The sequence below is a fragment of the Nothobranchius furzeri genome, chromosome 15 (genome assembly GCF_043380555.1).
Source record: "Nothobranchius furzeri strain GRZ-AD chromosome 15, NfurGRZ-RIMD1, whole genome shotgun sequence".
Classification (NCBI taxonomy): Eukaryota; Metazoa; Chordata; class Actinopteri; order Cyprinodontiformes; family Nothobranchiidae; genus Nothobranchius; species Nothobranchius furzeri.
Window position 1 is genome coordinate 54178679 of NC_091755.1, and position 26477 is coordinate 54205155.

At 44.0% G+C, this 26477-nt stretch overlaps 2 protein-coding genes across 2 annotated transcripts; one reads left to right on the forward strand and one right to left on the reverse strand.

Annotated features, from left to right (window-relative positions):
* Positions 1–2973: 2973 nt before the first annotated feature.
* Positions 2974–7459, reverse strand: LOC107391250 (inflammation and lipid regulator with UBA-like and NBR1-like domains). Its single transcript, XM_015968443.3, has 5 exons — positions 7191–7459; positions 4474–4628; positions 4194–4391; positions 3421–3740; positions 2974–3283 (listed from the first exon to the last, which is right to left on the reverse strand). Exons 1-5 carry the CDS (start codon positions 7346–7348, stop codon positions 3251–3253), a joined length of 864 nt encoding a protein of 287 aa, XP_015823929.1. The 5' UTR covers positions 7349–7459; the 3' UTR covers positions 2974–3250.
* Positions 7460–9892: 2433 nt separating this feature from the next.
* bltp3a (bridge-like lipid transfer protein family member 3A) lies at positions 9893–26055 on the forward strand. The gene is made up of 21 exons (XM_015968438.3): positions 9893–10065; positions 11974–12136; positions 13749–13787; positions 13961–14052; positions 14130–14319; positions 14593–14733; positions 14816–14986; positions 15200–15386; positions 15513–15599; positions 16051–16221; positions 17842–17987; positions 19650–19791; positions 21901–22094; positions 22178–23400; positions 23478–23650; positions 23723–23862; positions 23954–24104; positions 24488–24753; positions 24845–24953; positions 25033–25127; positions 25796–26055. The coding sequence occupies exons 1-21, from the start codon at positions 10022–10024 to the stop codon at positions 25910–25912; spliced, it is 4041 nt and encodes a 1346-aa protein (XP_015823924.3). The 5' UTR covers positions 9893–10021; the 3' UTR covers positions 25913–26055.
* The last annotated feature ends 422 nt before the right edge of the window (positions 26056–26477 follow it).

The following is a 26477-nucleotide window of genomic DNA, read 5'->3' on the forward strand; positions in this document are numbered from 1 at the left end:
CCCACCCATCTCCCATTCAGGCTGCTTAAAGCTGAAAAACGGGCTCCGAGTGCAGGGCACTCAGACTTTGCTTGAGATGAATGTGAGCTGTGAGCAGTAATCTGGCTGTGATTCCTGAACTCACACGCAGGATGGATTTGATCATGGAGAACGCTACTGCACTATGTGGTGGAAATTAAACTCCATTATACGGCTGTTTGTACACCCTTGAGATCAGCAAGACAGAAGGCAGTGAGGAAATGTTATCTGTAGCCTGGCCTGCCAGACTCGTCCTCTGTTTAATTCTGAACAGAGAAAGAGTCTGGTAACTCACAGGCAGAGAAGCACATGAGGGGCGGGACCAGGCAGCCCAAAAATAACCAATCAGATAAAAGACGGAAATGCAGACTGTACCGCGCAACGCTGTAGTTTTTTAGCTGTAGTCAAAAAAGGCGTCTGGCAACGGCGCAAACATCTTTTTTTTTAGAAGAAAGACTTTCAGAGCTTCTACTGGTTGTGGTTTTAACGACACTTAAGACATTTAGAACAGAGGAATGAGCCACAGCAAACTCCGCCGCTGTCTTCATTGCTTATGAGAAACTGAGCGTTGCAGTGTGTGACGTCTGCGATGCTGTAGTTTTCTAGCTGTAGTCAAAAATCGCATCTGGCGACAGCGCAAACATCTTTCTTTAGAATTAAGTCTTTTAGTGCTTCTACTTGTGGTTTTAAAGACATGTCCAAGTAATTCAGAGCAGAGGAAAGAGTTGGAGTTATGTTTGACAAACTCGGAGTTATGGTGTGTGACGTACGCTACTCAGCGCTGATTGGCTCAGTTAGAATTCTCAGGGGGTGGAGTTATTTGAATAGGAGAGTTCCCAGACCCTTTCCCTGAGCAGAATTAAACAGAGGAGGAGTCTGGCAGGCCAGGGTATCTTATCTCTGTCCTGGTCCAAAACAATTCATGTCAACTAAATCTGGCTCTCCTCGCTTTAAGGCCCTGTCCACACGTAGCCGGGGATCTGCCAAAACGTAGATATTTTTCTACGTTTTGGCCTGTCATCCACACGAAAATGGAGTTTTTTCACACGAAAACGGATCTTTTTAAAAACTCCGGCCAAAGTGAAGATCTGCGTTTTCTCCGTTTTGGGTGTCTGCGTGTGGACAGACAAAACCGGAGTTTTAAGGTCCGCAACAAAAAAATGCTGACATCACGTGTGCGACCTGTGTTTACACTAGCCGACAGCATGGATGCCCTCAGAGCTGCGCTCGCTTTATCAATTGTCCAAGCGCTTTTTGCTTGTTTGTTTTTGCAAGCGGAATTACTGCTCCTTGCGGAAGACCACAGACGAAGGACGAGGTTAAGAACGGGGGAAGTACTGCCGCCTACAGGCCTGGCATGTCCTTAACAACGTATTTATCCGGGTACGTGTGGACCATGGTGTGGACAGTTTTTTTTAAACGAGGTGGTGTGGGTGCAAGTTTTTGGAGGGGCGGATATTCGTTTAAAAAAAAACGGCTACGTGTGGACTAGGCCTAACTTTGTCTGAAAAACTCAAGACTCCCTGAGAAATGATTACAGGTCTGCCCTCACAAACCCACTCCTGACGTGGAACTGTATGTGCGTTTGAATTTGAGGCATTTTACAGCTGGAGGGTAACTTTGCTGGTGTCCTGTGTCATAGTGACAGTTCCTTCCTGGTCTGCAACGTGTAAGTGTGTCCAAAACTGGAGAAAGGTTGGATATCTGTTTTCCTGCCACAGCAGATAGACACACAGATGGATAAATTGTCCAAGATTAAAAACAGTCCACAGATCAAGAATTTAACTTTCAGTGATAATTTAATCTTACAAACATTCATCAAACATAAATGAGTTTTCATCTGTTTGCAACTCCTCACTTGCATACATGTGCTGCTGTGGGAGTCGAATGCCAACTGATTCACCCCACATTCTGGCCAGTGGAAACTTCAGACGCCACACAAAGAAAATAACACACTTCTTGTGTGACAACAATGACCACGTCTGACAGCAAGAATAAAAACAAACATGCATCATCAATCAGATCATCAGCAGAAAACAGTTTACTGTTCAAATTGTGAGCCAAAGGAGTCCCTATTGTCATTTTAGCTGGTCTGTCACATCTCAACACCCCTGATGTTTACACTGTTACTAAGGCTCAAGGCGTTTTTTTGATGACCTGGTCCAACACGTGATGTCCTTGTATTAAACACATTCAACAAAACCAGCAGTCAGAGCGGAAAATGGAGAATCAGTTGGCAAAATTAATGGCTTTTAACTCCAAAGTCTCTTTTCCACATTGCGCAATCCACACACGTCTACACACAAAGCTTTCAAAACACTCATTCTGCTCACCACAATTCCATGTGCTTGATTTTCAACTAAATTTAAAAAAAAAATTAAAAGAAATCTAAAAAAAACAAAAACAAACAAGAGAGTTCACTCAAAAGAATCATTGCACTCATGTTTAACTTAGCATTCACGCATGCATACAGAGGGATGTTGGTTCAGCTGCACGTCAGGAGCGGTGGCCTCCAGCTTCTCAAAGGGACTCCGTAGTTTGCATAAAGTGTTTTTAGCTCCACCATGAAGCCTCTTCTTCATCTAAAGCCCGGGCCACACTGCGTTTTTTTTCGGCCGCCGTAGGAAAATTTCTCGTTGTGACGAAAAACAGTGAAAATTAGGGTGATTTACAGGTTTGTGGGCATCCATTGTGACCAGCCCGCTGACAGCTTATCGAGCACTCTGACGACCCTATCCAGCTTCCAACAGTCTTCAAGCTGCATCAGCAAATCTACGATCCTGGTCTGCAATCGATCGATAAAAATACACCCAGGGAGTGACACAAAAAACTAACGATGAGAGTACAACGAGAAAGTAGCATTTGCAACAGCCGAGGCTACACATATGAACATGTGAACCATCACTGTTAGGAGTTCGGTTCAAACTCTAATGAAAGAAGTGTTAGCGGTGGCGCTTTTTTTTTTTTTTCTCTCTTTTCATCGTTGATGGGTCGGTTTTTAGTGACGTAGGCTTTTCGGCGTGTGTGCTCGTGACATGAGCATGTCCTGCTAGAGCGAGGCGTCGTGCAGTCTGGCTCACTGAAATCTCGGCCCGTGTAGTGTGCCACCTCTCTACTGTCCGCAGTGTGACACAAAGCAGTCGAAAACCACACGGTGAGTACCGGGCTTAAGTGGTGTGACAGATTCCAGGGGGTCAATTCAGGTCCGCCTTTAGAGTAAAAAGTCCCACGATTAAGAATTCCCAAAAGGTGAAGGCTCCTGTATCTGTAAGGAAGAATACATTCTTTAAAGTTTACAAGAAATAATAAATGCAACTTCAGCAGTTTCAGTCATTATAAAACTGAAATGTTGAAATTGGTTTTCAAATAATCGGTTTTACTTTAGCGGTATGAACATCTCACCTGGTTGCACGAGACTACTGATAAACTGTTTTGTAGTTGATTTGCTACTATATCAACAGAGCTGTGTGAAAGTCCATTCTGGTCTTGCTGAAGCTGGCATGGGTTTCCCTGCAAATGTTCCTCTGTGACGATGCTGCTGCTGTGGAAGTGGTTGTTGTTGCTGTTTGGGCACTTGCTCTTCACTGGTGATCCAAAGGGGTTGTAGTCTCCCTCCAGGCTACGATGAGGCTGAGTGTTGAACTCGGCTTGGAAAGAGGACAGCTGCTGTGTGACCCCAAGGAGACCTCCGACCTCTACGCTCAAGATCACCCAAATTATATCTGTCAAAAAAAGTGAAAGTGATTCCATCACTCTCCTACAGTAGGTCTGTGCCACTTAACAGCTCGACGTTAATCAGCTTTCTTGTTGCACTTTCTCACACTCGCTGTGTAGGAAAAGCAGATTTTACTAAGAGTTTTAAATTAATGGTGTTTAGATGCCATACAGCAAATGTTTTCTTCTTGGGAATGCTTCAAACCAGTTGTAAAAATGTTCTTGGACTATAATAACGTATCAATCACGTGTGTGCTTTCCAAATCTTGAAACACTAATTTCAGCGTTTAGGCCGTTGCTTTTATTTTTGCATTGGGGTTTGTTTCCGTTTCACAGTTCAAGCAAGTTTATGGTTTTCAATTTCTTCCATAAAAAAGGTTACACGTTTCCACAGAATTCCACTTATGAGTAGCAGAAGTGAGCTGTAAATAATTACCAAAGTGTGAAGTTACTGTCCTCACCTCCATAAAAAAGTCCTGTGGCTGTGCACATTCTCCACTGGCCGTGGTACATGCCAGGAGACACCGGGCTATGCATCTGCACACTGACATCTGTCATTTCCTGGGGATCCAGAGGGCGTACCATCACCATGTTTACATGACCAAACTGATCTCCCCCAACATACTTCAGAGAAACCCCTGGAGGCCATGACTCCGCGCCTGAAAAACACAACAAATACATCGACTGTGTGTAAACTCTTTCCACAACGAGACGTAGAATTCTCTGTACCTGCTAGTTTACCTGTGTTCTGTACCCTCCAGGTCTTGGTGAACGTTGTGTCTGGAGGAACCGATTCCCCCTCACCGATCGTCACATCTTTCACTAAAGACATGCACGGTGCACTGACGTTAGGACTTTCAAAGTCATAGTAAGCTCCGATGGCAGCCTGTAAATTCCTAAATGAGACAAAGGAAAAGCAGAGACCCAGATAATCAGTCCAAAACCTGATGTACACATTATTTTTTTAGCAGTAGTTGAAACACAAACACAACAGATTGTTTATGTTGGACCAGTTTTAGGCAAATGAAAAACACTGAATGTGTAACCTTACCACTAGGGATGGCTACTTCAACGTGGCACCTCTTTAGTACCAACCAACAACACTCAACAGGAAAACTTACGGTTTATGCTTAGTTTAATTAACAAAATCTCGTTATCATTGGCTCATTTGGAAAAGACTGTGCTCCCTGACTTGTGTGTGAATCTAGATTCCACCCGGACATTTGATGCCCAAGACAATGCAATGGTTAGATCTGGCTTCTTTCAGCTCCAACGCCTGTTCAGGATGAAGACGATGTTGGAAATTGGGACAAAAGTAAACCAACTGCATTTCTATAGGATTGGCATTTAGATGAGGGAATCAATACAAAGCTCATCTCCTCAACACTAATGAAGAAAACAGCTAAATGAGATTGCTAAACACTGGCAAGAAGTAATTTGTCAGATTAGCTGAAAAAGAAAACAATGAGCTGTCAGCTTCAGTGAAACTAGCAGTGATTGAAATTACCCTGATTACATCATTTAAATAAGATCACAATCACTGATATAACAATTGCCCACACAGTACCCTATAAACTGCTGACAAGGAAGATAATAAAATAATTTTAATACAATCTGTACATTACATCCCTTATTTTAATGGTTTGTGTTTTCCTTTGAAAACCCACCTGTGCGGTGAGCTTCTAGCCTGGCAAGCCAGACTAAATAAATGTATTATTTAGTCTTAATAAATGTATTATTTAGTCTGGCCATGCTTCATTGACGGCTCTCGGTTGTGGGGCGGGTTCTACCGTTGTCTTTCAAATGATCTCCGCATTCCACTGGACAATGAATGTGACATACTCTTGTTTCACTCTGTTGCATCATCCCACCCACCAGGCATATAGAGTGCCCTGATTGGCCCACAAAGCAGATAAGCTCTGTGATTTGTTCACTAAGCAGATAGAGCACTATGATTGATCCACCATTATGGACCAATCACAGCTTTTTATGTGTTTGAAACCCCTCTAGAGAGCTGTGATTGGCTAGCCAGAGTCCTGGTAGGAGCTGCTGAGGTTCCAATGGAGTGTGCCTAGACCAAACTTTGCAAAGCAAGAATTTGGTCTAGTTCACTAGGCTAGTGAGCTTCATGACACGCGTTTGAGCAAGTCAGCACCAAAACAGGCAAAACCTTTAAACATGTGCCAGTTAATGGGGTGCTTTTATGGAGAGCTATAATGTCACTTAAGGTATCCAAAGTAAATTCAGGCTGGGAAAAATTACAAATGCAAACCTCAAGCCAAAAATAAGTATTTGTCCCCAAAATATTTTATCCTGGGAAAAGAAAAGAATTTCCCAGGCGAAGATCTGTGCAGGCTAGGCTTCCATAAAAATCCTCCATTTAAATCGAGACCCAAAAGAAGCAAACATACCAAAAACAAATGATTTGTTTAAAATATTCTCAACGGGAAAAAATATTTACGTATAAAATTTAACACAATGAATGGGCAAGTGGGAACTTGTTTGCAATCATAAGTCAAATCTTTGGTATTTACTGAAAACCTCTTGAAAATATCTTGAAAAAACCTCTTCATTTCCAGGACATGTTTGATTATGGCCCTCTATTATGTTGAATCCATTCCACAGTTTTCATTGGTACACTCAATCCATCCACTCAATCCAATTGTGTTTCACACATTTGTATTTTACCGGAATGTTTCATCTATCTTGTAATTTCCATTTTGTATTTTGTATTTTGTAATTTGAATTTCTTTTATTTTGATTTATTCAGTATAATTACTTACAACTGTACCATGTTCAGCGCTTTGGGCATCCTGACAGGGTTGCGGAAGGCGCTTTATAAATAAAGCTTTGATTGATTGATTGATTGATTGAAAAGAAAAACTAGCTTGAAACTGCATGTCTGCGGGGGGGGGACACCTTTTTCAGCATAACACCGGAAGTCAAGTTGTGACGAAACCAGATTGTTTTTAACGGTCGACGGCCGAAACACACACACACACACACACCTAGCCAAAATGCCACACACAACTAGCCAAAATACATTCGCTCTTAGCTAATCTAGGGTGCGCTAGATTATGTAATACCTGTGGTAACGTACCCACAGACATTCAATCTGACAATCGGCACAAGCATTTCAGATGTGTTGAACCATAATCATAAAGCCGAATATTATCAAAATACTTTTAAACAGATATAAACATTTAATCCGCACTCGGCTGTGTCCCTGCTAGTCAATCAAGTGAGTCACACTGACTCAGCTCGTTACGTTACCACGATGTCGTAAACTGTCGTATTCCCTTAATATTTCTAAGCGTTAAAAATTCAACATCGTAAAGGCTATCGTTGTTTTCATTGTTCTTTGTCTTTTATTTACGTGGCGGGAGTTGGTTCACAGAAAGCTAGCTGCTGCCTGCCTAGCCTCCACCACAGCAGGCCGCACGAGTCCCCGAGCTCACCAGTTGGTCATGTCCAGAAAGAAGGCGCATCCAGCGGGGTTAAGCTGAAACCCGAGAAGCCTCTGAAATTCCGATATTAAGATATCTTTGTCCGTCGTGCCCATGCAGCTGAATTTCTGCATTAGCTCCTGGTCCAAGTCCAGGTCCATGCCCTCCATGACGTCTTCGTCCTGGCAGACACGGAGGCTCAGCAAAATTTACACCGAGGCCTCAGCTTGTCAACAAAACGCAAACAACAGGGCCGAGTGCGCATGTCACATGACCTAGCCCAGCTGGAGCGCTGCCTGAAACCTCAGCAGTGTTTGGCTACAGCGGAGCATCGACTTGGTTGTTTTGAAATTTGGCCTGACCTCCTCGTTTCAACCACAAATAGGAATAATGACAACTTGCTGATATAATAAAGGGACGATTTAGCCAAACACAAAAAGTACTTTTAAATCAAAGAGAGCAACTCACTACCCTCAGGAGTTGTACCTTGCTCTCACCCAGAGAAATGCACTCACCTCCTCAAAAACCAATATCAAACCCACCTTTTCAAACCGAGACAACCAGGATCTCAGACTTTTTCCCTTTCACTGTTATAATTTGTAGTTGTATTGTATACATATTTATATAAATGTCCGGCCATCCATCCATTTTCAGCCACTTATTCGGGGTCGGGTCATGGGGCAGTAGCCTTCTCCCAGTTGGCCGTGCCCAGAAAATCTCACCAGGTAGGTGTCCAGGAAGCATCCTAACTAAATGCAGAGCCACCTCAACTGGCTCTTCTCAATGTGGAGGATCAGTGGGTCTACGCCGAGCCCCTCCACGGATGACAGAGCTTCTCACCCTATCTCTAAGGAAGACCCCAGCAACCCTATGGAGAAAACTTATTTTGACCGCTTGTATCCGCAATCTCATTCTTTCTGTCACTACCCTAAGCTTGTGACTACAGGTGTGGGTTGGAACGTAGATCGATCGGTAAATCGAGAACTTTGCCTTCACGCTCAGCTCTCTCTTCACCACAACAGACTGGTACAACGCCCACATCACTGCAGATGCAGCACCAGTCCGACTGTTGATCTTGCGCTCCACCTTTCCCTCACTCGTGAACAAGAAACCCAAGATACTTAAACTCCTCCACTTGGGGCAGGACCTCATGTCTGACCCAGAAAAGGCATTCTACCCTTTTCCGACTCAAGACCATGGTCTCGGATTAGGAGAAGCTGATTCTCATCCTAGTTGCTTTACACTTGGCTGCAAACGACTGCAGTGAGATCCGGCGACCACGCTCTGATGAAGCCAACAGGACCACACCACCTGCAAAAGGCAGAGACTAAATCATCAGGTCACTATAACAGATCCCCTCAACACCTTGGCTGTGCCTCTCTCTCTCTCTCTCTCTCTCTCTCTCTCTCTCTCTCTCTCTCTCTCTCTCTCTCTCTCTCTCTCTCTCTCTCTCTCTCTCTCTCTCTCTCTCTCTCTCTCTCTCTCTATGCGTGTGTGTGTGTGTGTGTGTGTGTGTGTGTGTGTGTGTGTGTGTGTGTATAATTTCAAAATGGCACTAGAGGGTGCTTAACGTGGCATAAGTGTGAAGAGATGAAGGTGTGGATAACAATCTCTAGTTCAGAATGGGACCCGGCTTATATGCTCCTGAGATGGAAGAAGGAAGAGCTGACTTTGGGAGCCAGCCTGTCTGGGGCACAAGCTTGATGGTCTTAGTAACCCATCTGTAATAAATGTGTTGTTTACTGAATAAATGAGCACATACTATTGAATGGTTTGTGATTAAACCATAAGGCCTTACGTCTAATATACTGTTCACTAATACAACCATACATGGCATATAGAAATATGGGGTTCAACTTTTAAAACATGTATACATGAAATAAAAACAATACAAAAGAAATCTATTCGAGTTATAAACAAGAGCAATTATGCTCATACTGACCCGTTGTTTTTAAAATCACAGATTATGAAATTAGAAGATCTATATTATTATAAAATAATGCAATTTATGTTTAGAGTGAAATTAACGGCTCTGCCAGAAAATATACTAATGTTTTTTGCAAAGAGGGAAAGTAAATATCATTTAAGAGGTGTATGTATATTTGTTCTACAAAAAGTCAAAAAGGGCATGAAAAGGAGATGTATCTCTGTAATGGGAGTAAAATTTTGGAATGAGGCTAAAATAGAATTAAATTTAGCAACTTCTCTTTCAGTTCTTAAGAAACTTATCAGTAAAAATATTTTTGAAGAGTATTAATTTGATGTTGATGGATGGATTTGTGTTTTATTTTTATTTGGGTTGTTGGTTCATTGCGGGAAATTGAAAAATTGTTTTGTAAGTAGGTTAGGCAATTATATAAGCTATTGCTTCTGCCTAAACCTATTCAGTCATGAGATACCAAATAGACACCATATACAAATGAAAGCATATGTTAGTGAGAAATGGTATTTGTATCTAATGTTATTGTACATTATCTTAAGAAGACTGACTGAATCATTCATTCATTCATTCATTCATTCATTCGTTCGTTCGTTCGTTCGTTCGTTCATTCATTCAATGGGTGGACCAGAATAAAGTCACAGGCAAAAAAACAAAATGTTTCTATTTGACACCGGGGTGTGCGTTAGCACTCTATATCCAGCAGGTGGCACTGTTGTGTCGGAGCTTGCGTTTTTCCTTGAGGGGGGGTTTAGCTGCTGTCCGGTGTTTATCGAGGAGGTACCAGCTGCTAGCAAGATGCACACGGCCAGCGCTCAGTTAAATGTGCAAGTACCCGCCAGCTAGTCTTTACCTGTACAGGTAGTAAAGCCACTGTCGTTGTTCTAACCGGACACCAGCGGAAATGGCGGGGATAATTAAAAAACAAATCCTAAAACATTTGTCTAGGTAAGTGTTTGGTTTGGTGTGTTAGCGAGAGCTAGCCCATCACCTTGGTGATGGTTTAAACGTCACGAATCGTTATTTACCTGTTGTTTGTCATTTATGGTTATAGGCCACCCTTTAGTTTATGCTACAATTGCAGAAACTTAAAAATGATGTTTGGAGCTTTTACGGGGACCGTGAATGCAGCATCTCAGCCTAGATGTAGTCAACTCCGTCTCTGCCCCATCTGGCTATTTTTAACCGCAGTGTTGTGCTTTATTTATCCAGATCACGATCTCTCCTTTGCCTTTTTGTGCCTTAAATATTTAAAGTAAGGTAACCACGAGCCGATGCGTATTCATCAGCCAAAAATTATCATCCTTTAATTTGATTTTCATTTTTAAGCTTTAACATTAAAAAAAAGCTTTATTCTGCAATTTTGAGCTTTCAGCATCCAGGAGCAAATGTTTTCGTGCCTTTGACTTTTCTTTCTGCTCTTTAGGTGAAGCTGTCTCTCAGGAATAATCAAGCCTGCCGTTTTTCATACCGCACCACAACTCTTGTGTTTATTTAGTATTTGACACAGCCAGATTTGAGACTCTGGCAGTTGTTGGGTTACTAATCTGGGTTTGGACAGCGGGTAATGAAATGTGTTTTGCAGCTTTTTGGGCTGAAGTTGATCAGAAGTACCAGTTGAGTTCATGTGTCAGAGCTGTGAGTTAGTAAAATCTCTCTCAGAGCTGTGTTGATAACTGTAAGAAAGGCAGGAATAATCCCTGCCATTCCATCAGGTTTTCTACAATGACTTCTTTCTTTTTTCCCCTCCAACTTCTGGAATATTTGTCACCTCTAAGCCTGTCTAATCCCTACAGCTTCAATACATTCTGCGAACAATCTCCAGACTATAATCTTTGATCTAATGAGTTTGAGCTAGTACCAGATTTCTTATTCACGTGTTTTTTCTGACATTCTGTAAAAAAGCAGAAGAAAATGTTGAAACGTGTAATAAATTGTGTTAGACACGGGAACGCTGGCTTGAACAGGTTCATCGGTATGTGCTGCTGGTTTACTCTAGAGAGCAGTTGTACCGGATTCCTCCAATACCAAAGATAAGATTTATGTGCAGAAAAATGTTTATTTAGCTTTGATTCATCAGACCGATGTCAAAGCCGTTACTTTGCTGTATTGCTATCCCGACTGGTAGTCACTCCCCGAGGCTGAGTTTAGTCGGTTTTATTTCCTCAGCTGTTTCTCTGTTAAATTCCAAATGTTACGGAGAATTTTCACGGCGATGTTCAGTTACTTGACCATAAAATCGCCCAGTTTTGTGCTGTGACCCACTTGTGTTCGCTTTTGGCTTCCGGCGCTTCATCAGACACCCTTTTCCTCAAATGACCCAAAAATGGTTACTTAATTTCCTTTTAAAATATTGTTTTAATTTTGATGCTGTTTGTGATTTTAATTATAAACTGCAGTAGCTCAGCAGGTAGAGCGGGCTGTCCAGTAATCAGAATATTGCAGGTTCAATCCCGAATGCTGCTGTTGTGTCCTTGGGCAAGACACTTAACCCAGCGTGCCTGCTGGTGGTGTTTGGTTAGACCGGTGGCGCCAGTGTTCGGCAGGCCTCGCCGTTATCAGTGTGCTCTAGGGCAGCTGTGGCTACATCGTAGCTCACCACTAGCGGCGGGTGACTGATTGTGTTGTGAAGTGCCTTGGGGGGGTTGTAGAACCCTAAGAATGCGCTTTACACATGTAGTCCATTTACCATAAAAGGGATCATCCCCTTGTTTAAAGGGTAGTTTTACTAGAGTTGGGCGGCTGTGGCTCATGTCTCCACTTCATTTGTGCTTCAGGGTATTTCTGACTTTTAGATTATAAAACCAGCGCGTTGGTTGCATCACATTTGTTTACAAAGGTTTTTATTTTCTTCAGGTTTACTAAGAACCTTTCCCCAGACAAGATCAACCTGAGTACGCTGAAAGGAGAAGGGCAGCTGTCCAACCTGGAGCTGGATGAGGAAGTCCTACAGAACATGCTTGATCTTCCCACTTGGCTGGCTGTCACTCGGGTCTTCTGCAACAAGGCTGCCATCAGGGTGCGTCATCGTCATCGGCTCATGTAACCCAGTTGTGTAGCTCAGCTCAAGTGGAAGTCTGCAAAAATCTCTGAGCTGGTGCACATCAGCTACATAAATCGTTCACTTTATTGTGTCACAGTTCATTCTCAGAGCCCTCTCCTTGTGCGTTTATCTTGACTCTGCGCGTTTGCAGAGGAAATGAGCGGTGCAGAATCACAGAGATGAGCCCTGCTAGGATTCTCCAGACTACCGCTGGTCTTTAGTAAAGGACGGGCGAGCCGTGATTCAGAGAGACATGAAAGGCCAGAGGATGGGGTGATCCTCAGATATGCTGGCAGATGAACGCAGAGCTGTCATGGTGGCTGTTTGTGTTCCCTAACAGTCCCAAATAAGACTGCATGTTTGAAATCAGCTTCAGATCAGGAAGCAAATATGATCTGCGATTATTTGGTGTTTGTATTTAGTTCCAATCAATCAATCAAATTTATTTATAAAGCGCTTTTCAAACAAAGTGCTTTACAAAATGACCCCAGATTCCCATAACAGGTTAAAAACATTAACAGACATATGCAAGCACACACACACACACAGACACACACACACACACAAGTAAAAATTATATTTGGCTGAGTCCAGATGAGCCAAGTAAGGTAACGCAAGGAAACGCCATCAGAGGAGCCGTCTGCCCCGGCAGCATCAGGTCTTCCACACTAAGTCAGGGCGCTCAGTGGAGGGGGAGCATAGACCCCCACCTATAGAGCACCCAGGAAGCTACAGTCGACCGCTCCCGGGGCAGAGGGCCCCTACAGAGGAAACACTGGATTAAAATGAGTAAAAATATAATAAAGAGCTAATATAAATGACTAAAGTTAGAAAATAAGTAATAAATAAAATCATATAGACAGTAAAATAATAATATTAAATAATTAAACAGTGCTAAAATATAATCATATAAAACATGCAAAGCAAGTAATAAAATGTAATCATGTAAAACGAGAAATAAAACTGGAAAATATTTAGATAAAAGCTAGCCTAAAAAGATGGGTCTTGAGCCTGGACTTAAAAACATGAACGTTCTCTGCGGCCCTGAGGTCCTCTGGCAGCTCGTTTCCAGTGATATTTGGTCACGCTTTGCAATAATTATTCATCAGCGAAAATCTGAGCCAACCTCCAAGGTGAAGAATGGACAAACACAGTCAGAAATGGAGCTAAAGAACAGTTCTGGTGCCAGGAAAGGCTCATGAAAGTTTTACACCAAGAACAGTAACACTGAGTGTATAAACGTATGGGAGATGATGCTGGTGTATAGTGATAGATGCTTGTGCTGCAGCAGGCTTCAGAACGGAGGCTAACAGATGATTATCTCCTAAACCACAGGATGGGTTTTACGTAAAAAATGTTGTTCCTCTTTTTTTTTTTTGTAGCCTGGGCTCAGGTGGAATATGGTACACGCTAGCAATTTTTAAAACCTTTTGGAATAGTGACCAGGTAGCAAAGAAAGAAAACAGTAACATTTTATGAAACAGCCCGTTAAGGAGTAAACCGTGTTTGTCTGCCTCCGTGCCGTGCCGCTGTGCTCAGTGGAGTGGAGGGGTTGAGAGTAACACTGGTGACCCTGTTGTCTTTTCAGATACAATGGACAAAGCTGAAAACAAGCCCCATTTGTCTGGTAAGACTGGTGCTACTGGGATTGATTAATCTCCCCTGGTTTTAGTGATTTAGTGAGTCATTCTGTGTAATGTTTGTGGTTTCAGCCATTTGCTAACATTTTTCATGCTATTATTAGTAAGTATTAGGCTTTTAGTCCTGCATGCCCACGTGTATTTGATGTGCCCTGTGCAGTTCTTGGATAAGGTGGAAGTTGAGATGAGGACGTGTGAAGAGCCGCGTCCTCCCAACGGGCCCTCTCCCATCGCCATAACAGCAGGCCAGAGGTAAACTCGGACACCTCCGGTAGAGACAAAACCGTAACGAATCGGATGTTCAGTTCGCATGTCCATTTGTGTTGCAGTGAGTACGGCTTTGCTGAGAAAGTGGTGGAGGGCATGTCCGTCAGGATCAACACCATCACCATAAAGGTGCAGGCTCGAGCCTTCCACGCCTCTTTTGAGCTTTGGCAGCTGCAGGGCAACAGCCTCAACCCCAAGTGGCAACGCAGCGACCTCCGATACACCCGCATCACCGACCCCAAGAGAGGAGAGGTACGGCGCTTTAAGAACACTGTGATAGTCGCGTCCAACGGAATACACCGCTCCTCTTATTACCCCGGCAGTAACTCATTTAATGGAGTCAGATGTGTTCATTAGCGGAGGGGACGTTACCCAGCAGGACTGAGGGTGTGTAATCCACTTAAAACAGAAATGTGTGTGCTGCTTCTCTTGTTTTCCGCTCCACCTAACCGTAGGAACACAACAGCTCTTGCTGCTTGGTGCTACTGATTGTAGTTTGAAGATCTGATATGATTGCTGCTTCAGGTGTTGACATTCAAAGAAATTAACTGGCAGACACTGCGAATCGAGGCAGACGCCATCGAGAGCGATAATCAGGACCTCAGTAGCACGCCGCTACGCCTCATCACCAACCAGGGGCGCATCCACATCGCTCTGAAACGCAGAGTAAGGACATGATGAGGAGAGGGGGCTGATGACACCATGAGCCATGCCTTTTCACAAGTTTGTCTGACTTTGTTCTGTTTAGATAAAGGACTGTAACGTGCTGGCTTCCAAGCTGCTTTTCATTCTGGATGACCTGCTGTGGGTGTTGACAGACTCTCAGCTCAAAGCCATTATTCATTATGCCAAATCGCTCAGCGAGGCCATGGAGAGGTCCGCACAGCAGAGGAAAAGCATGACGGCTGAATCCTTGCAGGTGTGGTCTCCGCCAAACACTCCGATTTATGTTCAAATGGTAGATTTAAAATTTAAAAAGCTTCATTTGAGCGACAACAAAGTTTGTGGAAATGATGTGTGTATAGGTTCAAACTGAAGTTTGATCTAAATATTTGTTTCACAGCATCGTGTTTTCTTGATTTCTATAAAATAATCAGTCATTGTTGTGTGTGTGTCGTGTCTGTGGTCATAGACGGCTCCGCCATCTCCCAGCATTCATAGCCAGTGGACAGAACCTGCACCTTCATCCACAAGCACCACCACCACCAACAACATAAGTCAATACTTTGATCTCCACGATGTCAAAGAGTCTTCCTACCACACCTTCATATCACGCCTGGACTTACACATATGCAACGACACGTCTTCACTGGATGAAGGTGGGATTGTCCTAAATAAACAGCTACATGTGCTAAAGTTGTGTCCCAAAACCCAGAAAAATGTTTGGTATTTGAAGGATTATTACTGTCGAGCAGGTTTTAAACAATTATCATGTGACTGAATAGATGAGCCTCCCCCGCCGGGCCTGCAGGGTGCCATGCAGCTGACCTTCAGGAAGCTGGGCTTTGACTACTATCCCAGTCACAGACCTGGTGAGGACGATCACGGGCTCCCTCTCTCTTTAATTTACCCACACACACACACACACACACACACACCCTCCGGCCGTGCTCTCCCTCTGTAACAACATCCATTCAAGACTTAAAGGCACGAGGGAGCACAGTCGGTGGGATTTTAAGTCTATATTTATATGTATTTAATAAGAATAAGGTCACGGTGCAGGATTACATACACATATATAACATTTTAAAGGATGAGAATTATCACACAGCCTTCAGATAAAATATAAAATTAAGAAAATTGTTATGAAATTACATTTAGGTAAAAAACAAACATAAAATGATTTATTTTTATTTTAACATTGCAACACATTAAATACTGTCTTAGCATGCAATGTGTTCCCGATTATTTCGAATGTCAGATTTCCATCATAAATCAGAATATGGAACACTGACTGGGTGTGTGGTTGTTGTTCTGGTTCAGCTGATGGATGTCGACACTGGGAACGCCACAGTGGAGCCATGGAGGCGCAGGCCCAGTGGACTGCGAGGCTGCTGCAAGAGTACCAGAGAAGAGCTGAGGCCTGTGGGTTTCCTGGACCGCATGCTGAGGGTCCTCCATCAGCCAAGGAGTCCCCAGCAAAGACGGCCCAAAGTAGGACTTCATGTGGTTCTTATTCCAATAAACAAGTCATTTAGTAGGTTTTCTCTCAGCCTTTTAGCTTTATTACATTACATCTCCCCACCTGATGTCACTTTTCAGTTTTAGCCCACCTTATCAGCTCTGTCTCCATGACAACTTGGTAAACTATGTCTCCGTGTTATTTGGTTAAAGCTGATGGAAAAATGGCCTGTAGATAAAAGTGGGTCTGAAGCTTTGCTGATACTCCGGTTTTATTAAAGGTGCAATATTCCATCTCAGAAAAAGTCTGACCGCCTTCATCAGGCTCCCTACAGTCACAGAATCTGATGGCTGCAGAACATGGTACAATATCTGCTCACGACACACACACACACACGCACACGTAGCCTAGTGAACCAGACCAAATTCTTGCTTTGCAAAGTTTGGTCTAGGCACGCTCCATTGCAACCTCAGCAGCTCCTACCAGGACTCTGGCTAGCCAATCACAGCTCTCTAGAGGGGGTTCAAACACATAAAGAGCTGTGATTGGTCCATAATGGTGGATCAATCATAGTGCTCTATCTGCTTAGTGAACAAATCACAGAGCTTTATCCGCTTTGTGGGCCAATCAGGGCACTCTATATGCCTGGTGGGTGGGATGATGCAACAGAGTGAAACAAGAGTATGTCACATTCATTGTCCAGTGGAATGCGGAGATCATTTGAAAGACAACGGTAGAACCCGCCCCACAACCGAGAGCCGAGAGAGATAAATATATTTATTTAGTCTGGCTTGCCAGGCTAACACACACGCACACACATGCAAACATGCAGTTCTGCTGAGCTGCCATGGGAAACATTTCCAGCACTCTGAACTGGACCTCTTCCCACTCACTTTATGCCACCCCTAATTTAGTGTGCTAGCATGTGTAGCATGTGGTGTTTTTGTAGTGAAAAACAAGGCCGTGGTTTATTCTTAACTATAAAATCGCAGCAGCTCAGCGTTACCGAGGATCTGGGGATTCTGCACCAACAACATAACCGAACTCCATCCTCTACCTGCACACGGCGACACTCACGCTCATTCTCACGTAAACAAGAGAGTTGAGACTTAGCTGTGTTTCCAGACAATAACTCCTAAATGTTCTCCAACAAGAGCAGAACCAGACTCTGAACAGAAACAGCTCTTTATGTGAGATTTGCAAACATAGCCATGACACCAGACAGCTCAGCTAGCATCTCTTCCTGTTCAGCAGCTCTCCTCTGAGTGTTTCATTCACACAGGTGTTGTGTGCTCTAAGGTGAGGGACGTGCAGAGGTGACGTTTGACCATGAAGTTATGTATATAGCTAGGACTAGCGCTGGATTGTATGAGTTTTTTCCACATTTTAGTGTCTATTCCAGTTTATTTACTTTTTTTGACAACATTTAATTTGTTGGTGGCCATCCCAAAACTCAGATCGTACCTTTTCATTAAAAAGTGATTTCTGCTTTGTCGTTTTTATCGTGAACTTTACAGAAGTGTCACTTTTAAAGAACTCTGTTACATCGATACAAACAGAAACTCAGCAGCTGTATGTCTGTCTCAGTGCATAGGTTTAAGATATCAGTGGGATTTAATTTAGTAGATTACCCATCTGTGTTGATGCTTTAGATGGACAGTCCAGTCCCAAGCTGAACTCATCCGACAAAGACCAGGCAAGCAAGCGATGCTCAGCGACAGCGACCTTAAATCCATCCCTTAAGAGGCTTCGGTCCAGCTGTGTGGTGATCAGAATGGACGATGTGGACATTCACCAGGCAAGTTTTCCCCTCAGTCTGATTTTCTTGTCCTGTTCTAGTAGAAACACCCCAAATAAAGGCCCTTTAACAATTTCTCAGTGGAAGCGATCAGACAGTGTCTCTGAGGAGGTTAGAGCTCATGCTGACAGTTGGATGGTTTTGTAATCATTGCCGCTAATCCGAGAGTAAAAGTTTGAGAATGAAGGCTTATAGCTGTAAAATTAAAATCCACTTTTTGGAGTCTTGCACCTGACGTAGTCTCGCAGTAAAGCTGTGGCTCATGACGCTTTGCTGGGGATCTGGGGTTACATCGTGAAATAGTATTGTAGTATTTTCTTTTAAAAATGTGCAGTCTCCAGAAAAAGGCTCGCCCAGTCAGCAGTCTTCTCACCCGAAAGGGCTTACGCGTAAAAAAAAACCCCGTTTACTTCGAACCAGGTATCGGTTTTGCTTGATCTGATGTGATGCGCTCATGTGTAAAGGCTGCTGGGTACGCAGTTGAGTTTCTGGTGAACTTGGTGAAAAAGAGGAAGTACTTTTCTCATAATAGTAACGTCTAGGTTATCATTTCTGTTTATTCTGTTAATTATATCACACACCTGTAAAATACACCAGAGGAAAAAAAAACCCTAATTATCCATTCTTATGTCCTCTGAAACCGCTCGTGAGCTAAACCATTAAACAAGATTAGCCTGACTCTGAATTTCCTCAGGGGGATACTTCACAGGTTTCACCATGAAGCAACCTGATATTTTAAGGGTGATCACAAGTCTAAGTCATGCTTAGTTCCCTGTTTGATAAATGAAGAGTTACTCCCCCACAAAAACAAAACTCTGTGAATTCCTGGTTTCCACCTACAGTTTCTAATAGGAAGTCATCTGTTGTCTCATTCTGGTGGTTCTGTTTTCGGTCTCCTCTCTGACACAGATGAGTGAGAAGACGTCCAATTAGAGGTGCTGAAAAAAATTGATTTAAAGTCTGAATCGGGATTCTTATTTATAAAGATTCAGAATCAATTCCAAGAACTCAAATATTTGGCGTGTTGCAGGTCTGAGATGCACTTTTTTGATCTTTGTTAGGAGAGTCAGTACTCCGTTTACTTTTGTGGTCCCATAAATTGAGATGATTTATGTTTGAATCTGCTGACAGTGTATTGAATGTAATTTTTTCCATATTCAGAAATTTGAGATATTCTCATATTTATTTTCTAAGTTGATAAGTGAGTACTCAGGATTACTCATGTAACTTGTTTCTACACTTACTTGAAAAGTATTTGATCGTATTACTTTCAAAGCCACTGTTGGGTAACTACAGATTTGTTATATTTTACAAGGTAAGCAAAAATAAACGTTGCCTTTTGGTCAAAAGATTGTTTCTGTTTACAGTTTTAGAATCGCTTTATTTTACATGTAAATTAGCGTTTTTGGAGCAAGACCAGTTTAAAGTCAAATACAAACGTCCCATAGCTTTAACTAACTTGTACAACAAAGTGGTTCATCCTGGAGCGGACCTTCTTTGTTAATACTGATTGTGAATCGATTTAAATTGAGAATCGATTCTGAATCGAATCGGCACCCCAAGAATCTGAATCGAATCAAATCGTGAGTTGCTCTAAGATTCACATCCCTACGTCCAATTGTAATGACATGTCCATCCCTGTCCTGCTTTCCACACACTCAGGTGTCTACAAGGGGCCGTCAGAACAAGAAACCTCATTCTTTAATGTCCTGTAACCGGAAAGCTCTGCGTCTGCCTGATAAGGTACCGGCAGTTCACCTGCAGTTTACTGAGTACTACTTTCCAGACAACTCAGGTGTGCCAGGTACGTCCAAGCTCAGTTCTTTGCTGTACTTCTTGTTGTGTTTTGGTTTGTAGAAGGAAATAAGTGCATGAATGAATTCCACATAATCTGATCTAGATTTTGTCAGCTTGTATTTATTTTGGAAGAGTTAGTTAAAGAGCAAGTCACCCCCAAATCAACTTTTTTTTCTGATAAACTATATAAATGCGTGTCTAATCGTGCTGCAGACACGTGTAGTCAATAGTTTTGCACTTTAGTGCGTTTTAGTTAAAATAAAAATTTTCTGCCTGAAACTGTCAGTGTTGTGCCGTTGTCAGGTAAAAACTCTTCACTGCATTTGAATTTAAATCTGCCACCGCTATTGGCTAAGAGGTATGCTATGATGTAAACTGGTACATTATGATGTCACAATGTCGTGAGTGTGTGTATTTGTTAGTGGCTCCACCCTCTCGGTCTGCTAGGCAACAGCATTTGTTGCATTTTTCAAACATGAAGTGGGAGTGAAGTACGCTTCTTGTACGGGGTGACTTGCTCTTTAACGTTACAGTAATCAGATACTTGACTTGTGTTGATTACATTGTAGAGAGACCTTCCACATCTGATTGAATAGCTCGTATAAGAGTTGATGGTTAACAATCTGCTCAGTAAAACTAGAATTTCCTTGTTTGTTTTTTACTGTTTAGTCACTCGGTGCGTTTTCATGTGCATCAGAAACCTGAATTGTTGCCCTAAATAGGCTGACGTTGTGTTCTTAAATGCGTGTTAAAGTGTTAGTCTTGCTGAAAGCGAACTGGTCCTAATTGTGCTGAAGCACCAAATCAGCTGTGCTGCAGCGATGCTGTTGTCCATTCCTTCGGCCATTGTGCATACCATGTTTTACCTTCATCTGCGTCACTCCCACCAGCGTTTGGCCCAATCTCAATACTCGCACCGTGTCCTGCGGTCTTCGGCAAAGTGCACTTGGAGAAAGTGCGCTGTAAGGCTTCGAGTGCGCTGTAAGGCTTCGAGTGCATAGTACACAAGTGTGCAAATAGTTGCCGAATTGAGACGGGGAGCATTGCGTCATCGACCGCAAAGCATGTCGGGATGCTGGTCGCTGTGATGTTCTTTAGAAAAACCTTTATTAACAACTTTCAAACAACCAAACAATTATTTGAAATAAATTTACATTCATTGCTGCTTTGTCGAAAGCATTCAGAGCATCAACTAATCATCCTAAAATTAACTACTTTCATTAGAAAATACATATTTTCAGAAAGAGCCGTTTCTCCCGTAGCAATGGCAATGGATTGTGGTTAATACCCATCACCCAATGTAGGAGCCATATGTGTCATTTCTTTTTACGCACTTGAGAGGAGGCTTTGCCTCATGTTATTGGTTAATTGCTTGTGGAAGCACCAGTCTACTTAAGCCAACACAGATTGGACTCAGGTGTTGCTGGATGGGACAAACAGTTTTTTTTACTGTGTGGCGAGGACTGTGGCTGTGTGTAAAGGACTCTGCGGACTGTCATTGGGGCAAGTAACGCATTCACTGAAACCCACTTTAACTGCTGTAAATGGATCATGGACATTTTGGAACAAGACAACATAATAAACATCATCAGAAATAAACTCAAGCTGCATTTCTTTAAGCACACGTAAAGACCACCCGTAACAGCAACCAAGTAGTGCCAGTGTATAGGGCATTGGCGCTACACCCAAGTCCGTATCGCTGCATACTTGGGTGAAGTGCGGATCAAGGGTGCAAAAGGGGCGTGACTTCCGCACTTGAGAATTGGGACACCCTACGCACTCGCACCCCTGGTCGGGATCTCGCAATTGAAGGGCGCAAGGGTGGAAGTGCGAGTATTGAGATTGGGCCTTTGTTTACCATTTGTGTTGCTATAAGCTAAACAGAAGAAGGCAGACACAAAAGGGTGCATGTCGCCACCTACTGTACCGGAATGGAACAGACTTCTTTTGAGGGCTCAGTCTTCTAACTTGCGTGTAAACCAGGATAAAGGCTCCCAGTTTATTACTTTAGATGGAACTTGATCAACTTAGATGCGCATGTAAACACACTGAGTAATGATGATCGGGACTGTTTTTGTGTCTCTGACTGATGTATGTTGCTGTTTCCTTCTCCCAGTGCCAACTTCAAGCCTGTACGCCCAGTTAAACGGCCTCCAACTTTGTGTAGACCCAGCCAGCATGCTGTGGATCAATCTGTTCTCCAGAGGTCTTCTGCATACTTTGGACCAGGTCAAAGCTTTTTACCATTTGCAAGACAGTGGTAAGCCTGAAGAGCATGTGGACCTCCGTCTGGATGCAGCTCAGCTTAAGGTGAACACTCGGCCCTGGTTGTTTTTCTCTATCTCTAGACTTGCTTTGAGTCTTCATAAAAAAGATGTTGTTCCTTTTTCTAGGTGATCATTCCCCTGGATTCATCTATTCTGGACCATCCAGAGCGTCCGCAGTCCCTCTCTGTTATCGTACCCCAGATGGTCCTAAGCAACACCCGCCACTGCCCTCATGGCTCCAGATCAGACCTCAGCAGCGCCTGTGAGAATTTCGCCAGCAGCCCTTTCTTCCAGCCTGAACCTCCTTGTCCATACCCCAGAGATCTGAATACTTTCCATCCCATTCCTTCCACGTTCCTTCAGCACTCCCAGGAAGCAGAACCCCAGCAGAACATGAAGCAGCTACGCTCTCAGGATGTCTGGGGTCTGAGCATGTCCCGTGTTACTCTAGGCTTTGATGGAGCGAGGAGATTCCCCAAAGGAAGAACCCAACCTTTTATCGAGCCCTTTGCCATGTCTGTGTGGATGTGTCAGCCGGGTCAACGCAGAGGTGAAACGCTGCCTCCCGCCCATAGTCCCGATGGAGCCAACCACAACTTCTCAGAACAGGAACCTCGTCGACACGAAGCTTCTCTCGCCTCTTTTCACTTCCTGGCCCACACCATCACCCCGCTGAAGATGTGGCTCAATCACTATCAGTATGTCGCCCTGCTGAGGATGAAGGACGCCATGGCCCGGCTGGGTGCAGAGCTGAGCCAGGATCTGCGAGGCATTAAACAGGCTTGTGGTAAGAAGACAAAAGCACCCACGGTTTGTCTGGCTCTGCTCGTGGACTCTGTGGAGTTGGGTCTGCTTTTGCCACCAGCTTCATCTGAGCCAGAAGAAGAGATCCCTCACTCCCCAGAAACAGACAGTCCCAGCATATCAGACTCGGACCTCTCGCCAGCCCACTTCTCTGTTGACGTGGTCCTGGAGGACGGCGGGTTAGAAAACAGCCTCTCCTCCATCACTACAGCTGTCACAGTGATTGATGAACAAGATGGCATGGTGGAGGTGGCGTATGAGGCTGTGGAGGAGGAGCTGGTAAGCAAAGTGACAGCAAAGGAGGACACCAGCGGGCTCTCGCCTCCCCTCTCACCTGGAGCCTCTCCTGTCATCTCCAGAGAACCTTCAACCTTCAGCCTGGAGGGAGAGCTGTCCAGTGCAATCACTGTCACCAAGGACGTCACCAAAGATGCCATTAGTGCCTCTCTGGACCTGACCAAGGGGGCGTTCTCCATAACAAAAGACGCATTCAGCATGCTGAGCCGTGGTTCAGGCATGAGCAAACTGTTCAGTGCCCAGACCAGGTGGGTTCTCCTCTGCTGGAGCGTTTGGGTGTGTGAAGTCATGCCCTCCATCCTAATGACCCAGTATGTGTTCACAGGGAACTGATTCAGCATTCAGAAGAATCCTATCTTTCTACACCCCCCCACACCATCAGCCAGTTACATTCCCAGCAATCCTTCGACAGCGCCATCTTGGATGGCAGCCTGCCTGATGAAAATCTGTCTGTTGGTAGTGATTTCAGCGACAACTTTGAGGTTCTCATGGACTCAGGTGTGTAAATGCTGCCAAGTGTGAATGGAAACGCCTCTGAGCAACGCAAACGAGATTGTGTGACGTTTTCAGAATCAGGAATAGAGTCCTCACGTCCCAACAACACGCCTGCAGGCAGCCGAGGCAGCCCAGCGCCGGGAACGGAGGGAGGCTCATCAGCTGATCTGAGCAGCTCCCCCTCCCAGAGTACGGAGGACGTGTTCCAGGACATGGTGAGCTACTGCTGTCACAGAGCTCACAGCAGTTGGATAACTTGCTATTCTCTTTCTAATGGGAACAGAAATGTGACGAGATGTTCTCCAGTCCTCAGTGTTGCTGCTGGTTCTGAGTGGAACAGCTTGTACCCTGGAGCTTCACGGAGAGGACCAGCTAGTGGCTGTTCAGGCTCAGAGTCTGACCCCCGTGCAGATGGGTAACGTCAGGCAGGCCGATGTTCTGGCTGGTCTCGCACAAGGTAAAAAGAGTCCTACGGTTTATATTCAGTCCATCTCTACCCCTTAATTACACACACACACACACACTCGCATTAACAAGCTTTACATTCTGGGATTCGCCTGGAACAATCTGAACCTGTCGACTAAAACGTATCAATTCTCAACCTCTGAGAAATAATTCATTCTAGAGAAATAAAAGCATGTGAGCAGGTTAACGTGCATCTTCTTTTCTCTTTAATCGCTGACTTTTTCTTGAAGGTTACGCATGTTTTGTGTCGGAAATCGGGTTAGTGAAGAGAACAAACCGTATTATTCTGCATAAACCAGAAAGCTGCTCCCGTATTATGAAATATTTGCTTTACCCTAAACCTGGGCTGGATCTGGTGCATTTATGTTTCTGCAGCTCCTGGGGACCGGGTCTTTGTCAAGGACCTGCAGCGGAACAGGGACTCTCCAGCGTTTCTCATGCGAGCAGAAGCGGGTCCGTCTGCTGCTCGGCGCTCTGCTCTGGCCGAGTCGTCTGGGTTCCTGGATGCAAGAGTTCAGGACTGCCAGGTGGAGTTATTAGCCTCAACGGTGGCCAGCATCAGCCCGTTCCTAGAGGATGAGTTCAGCGTGGATGGCCAGCCAATGAGGCTGCACTTACAAAACGTCACCATCACCTTGAAGGTGAGTCAGTCATATCCCAATAGTTTGATGTTCTGACCTCCACCGATCAGACTGCTGACTGGTTTTCCTGACTCCATTTTCTTTTCCCTAGGATGACGGTCCCAGAATCTACCCCACAGCTCCTCAACCGGTCCCAGCTAAGTTTGTTATCGACCAGCTGCTCCTTGAGCGAAGTGATGATGGCCTAATGAGGGTCAAAAGTGAGTAGGGTGACTTAGCTGCATCGGAGGTCTCAGATCTGCAGACAGGAGGTCATGGTTGTTTCCTTTCTGACTGTAGCTGACCTTCAACCCTCAGCAGATGTTCCTGTGGTGGAACGTGTGTCTGGTTCGGCTGGTTGCAACAGCTTCAGCCCAGTCCAACACCTCAGTGAGGTAGGAGAGCGAGTTTTTCTGCTACTGTGGTTTTGCCCCTAATTAAAGACGTCCTCCAAACATGGTTACAGCGATTGTAGCTATGATGTGATACGATTATTTGTTAATTGTCTCAGCTGGGCTGAAACCGTCTGATCTTTTCAGGAAATGTTTTTTTTTTTAAAACACGTTTTGTTGAATATAATCCTCTCTTCTTAAGCCCTTTCTGACTCTGCCTTTTGGTAATCCATGAAACCACAAACGAAAATCATAAAACTGGACAAACAAGGCTTTTGTGTGACTGTCACATTATTGCAGAGTCAGAGTTGTTTTATTCATCTGCAGATTGTTCCAGATCCTAAATCTAACACACGGTACCCCTTATTTAATAATAATGAATAAAAAGTGAATTTGGTGGCTAGTTGTCAAAGTGTGTGTGTTCTCTTTAAAGCTTCACAGTTGTGAGTTTGACGCTCATTTCTCTGATCTGTAGGGTTGAACCTACGTCTAGTTTCAGTCGTAACTCCGGTGTTTATTTTAAACCTCAGCGGGGGTGGGGGGTGGTGGGGGGGTCTGAGTACTCGGGACTGGGTGATGGTGTTGCATCTACACCTGTTTGTGGAGCTGTGTGCAGCTTCAGGTCAAGGTGTCGCCTGCCGCTAGCCAATCCCTTAATGCTCTGTTTGCAGATCCCGACTCTGGATTCACAGCTCTACAAGGTGCAGGCCGCCCTGACTCAGGCCCTCAGAGACAAAGAGCGCCTCCTTCTGGAAGTCAGGCGGTACGACCCCTCGTTTACCCTCTGATCCCCTCTGGTTAGTCGTGGGGAGAACGTCGGCTCCTTCAGACCATCTCTGGACAACAGATGCAAGGAAATGGAAGATGAACCCAAACGGTCTCTTCCAGCTTGTCCACACAGCTCCTGTAGGTACATTAATGGTAGTTTTATTTTTCTTTACTTCTGAATGTCAGACTAAATATTCTCAAACAGTTTTATATCTGGTAAAGATCAGTGTGCACTGCAGTGTCTTTGTGTGGTTTCAGTGTAAAACTCAGCATGCCAAATGAACAAGCTTTAATTCTCTCCACTTAGTTATTTGTGTCACTGCTGCTAGCCCATCAGGCACAGAGCGCAACGATCAGAGTTAAGATGTAGCAGAGTATTTTATTTTGCTTTATTCTGACTGGTCTTCGTGTGTCAATGCAGTTTATCTGTACAGAGTAAAAAAAAGCACGTTTTATTTATTTTTTTTCATGTATTAGCAGGTCAGGTGTTTTGTGAAAGGTAGAGAAAAAATGCACTTTTTTTTATTCATGAAGAACCTGAAAGAGTCAGTTTCGTTTGTTGCTTCATCGCCAGGTGGAGTAGTT

What these genes read in the sequence shown, in the direction of transcription:
- LOC107391250 (XM_015968443.3), bottom strand. Translation starts at nt 7,348, where the DNA reads ATGGAGGGCATGGACCTGGACTTGGACCAGGAGCTAATGCAGAAATTC. An exon ending in TTTCTGGACATGACCAACTG is followed by an intron (nt 4,629 to 7,190) that starts GTGAGCTCGGGG and finishes TGTCTCATTTAG; the next exon opens with GAATTTACAGGCTGCCATCG. An exon ending in CACAGGACTTTTTTATGGAG is followed by an intron (nt 3,741 to 4,193) that starts GTGAGGACAGTA and finishes TTTTTTTGACAG; the next exon opens with ATATAATTTGGGTGATCTTG.
- bltp3a (XM_015968438.3), top strand. Translation starts at nt 10,022, where the DNA reads ATGGCGGGGATAATTAAAAAACAAATCCTAAAACATTTGTCTAG. An exon ending in GCAACAAGGCTGCCATCAGG is followed by an intron (nt 12,137 to 13,748) that starts GTGCGTCATCGT and finishes TTGTCTTTTCAG; the next exon opens with ATACAATGGACAAAGCTGAA. An exon ending in ACGTCACCATCACCTTGAAG is followed by an intron (nt 24,754 to 24,844) that starts GTGAGTCAGTCA and finishes TCTTTTCCCTAG; the next exon opens with GATGACGGTCCCAGAATCTA.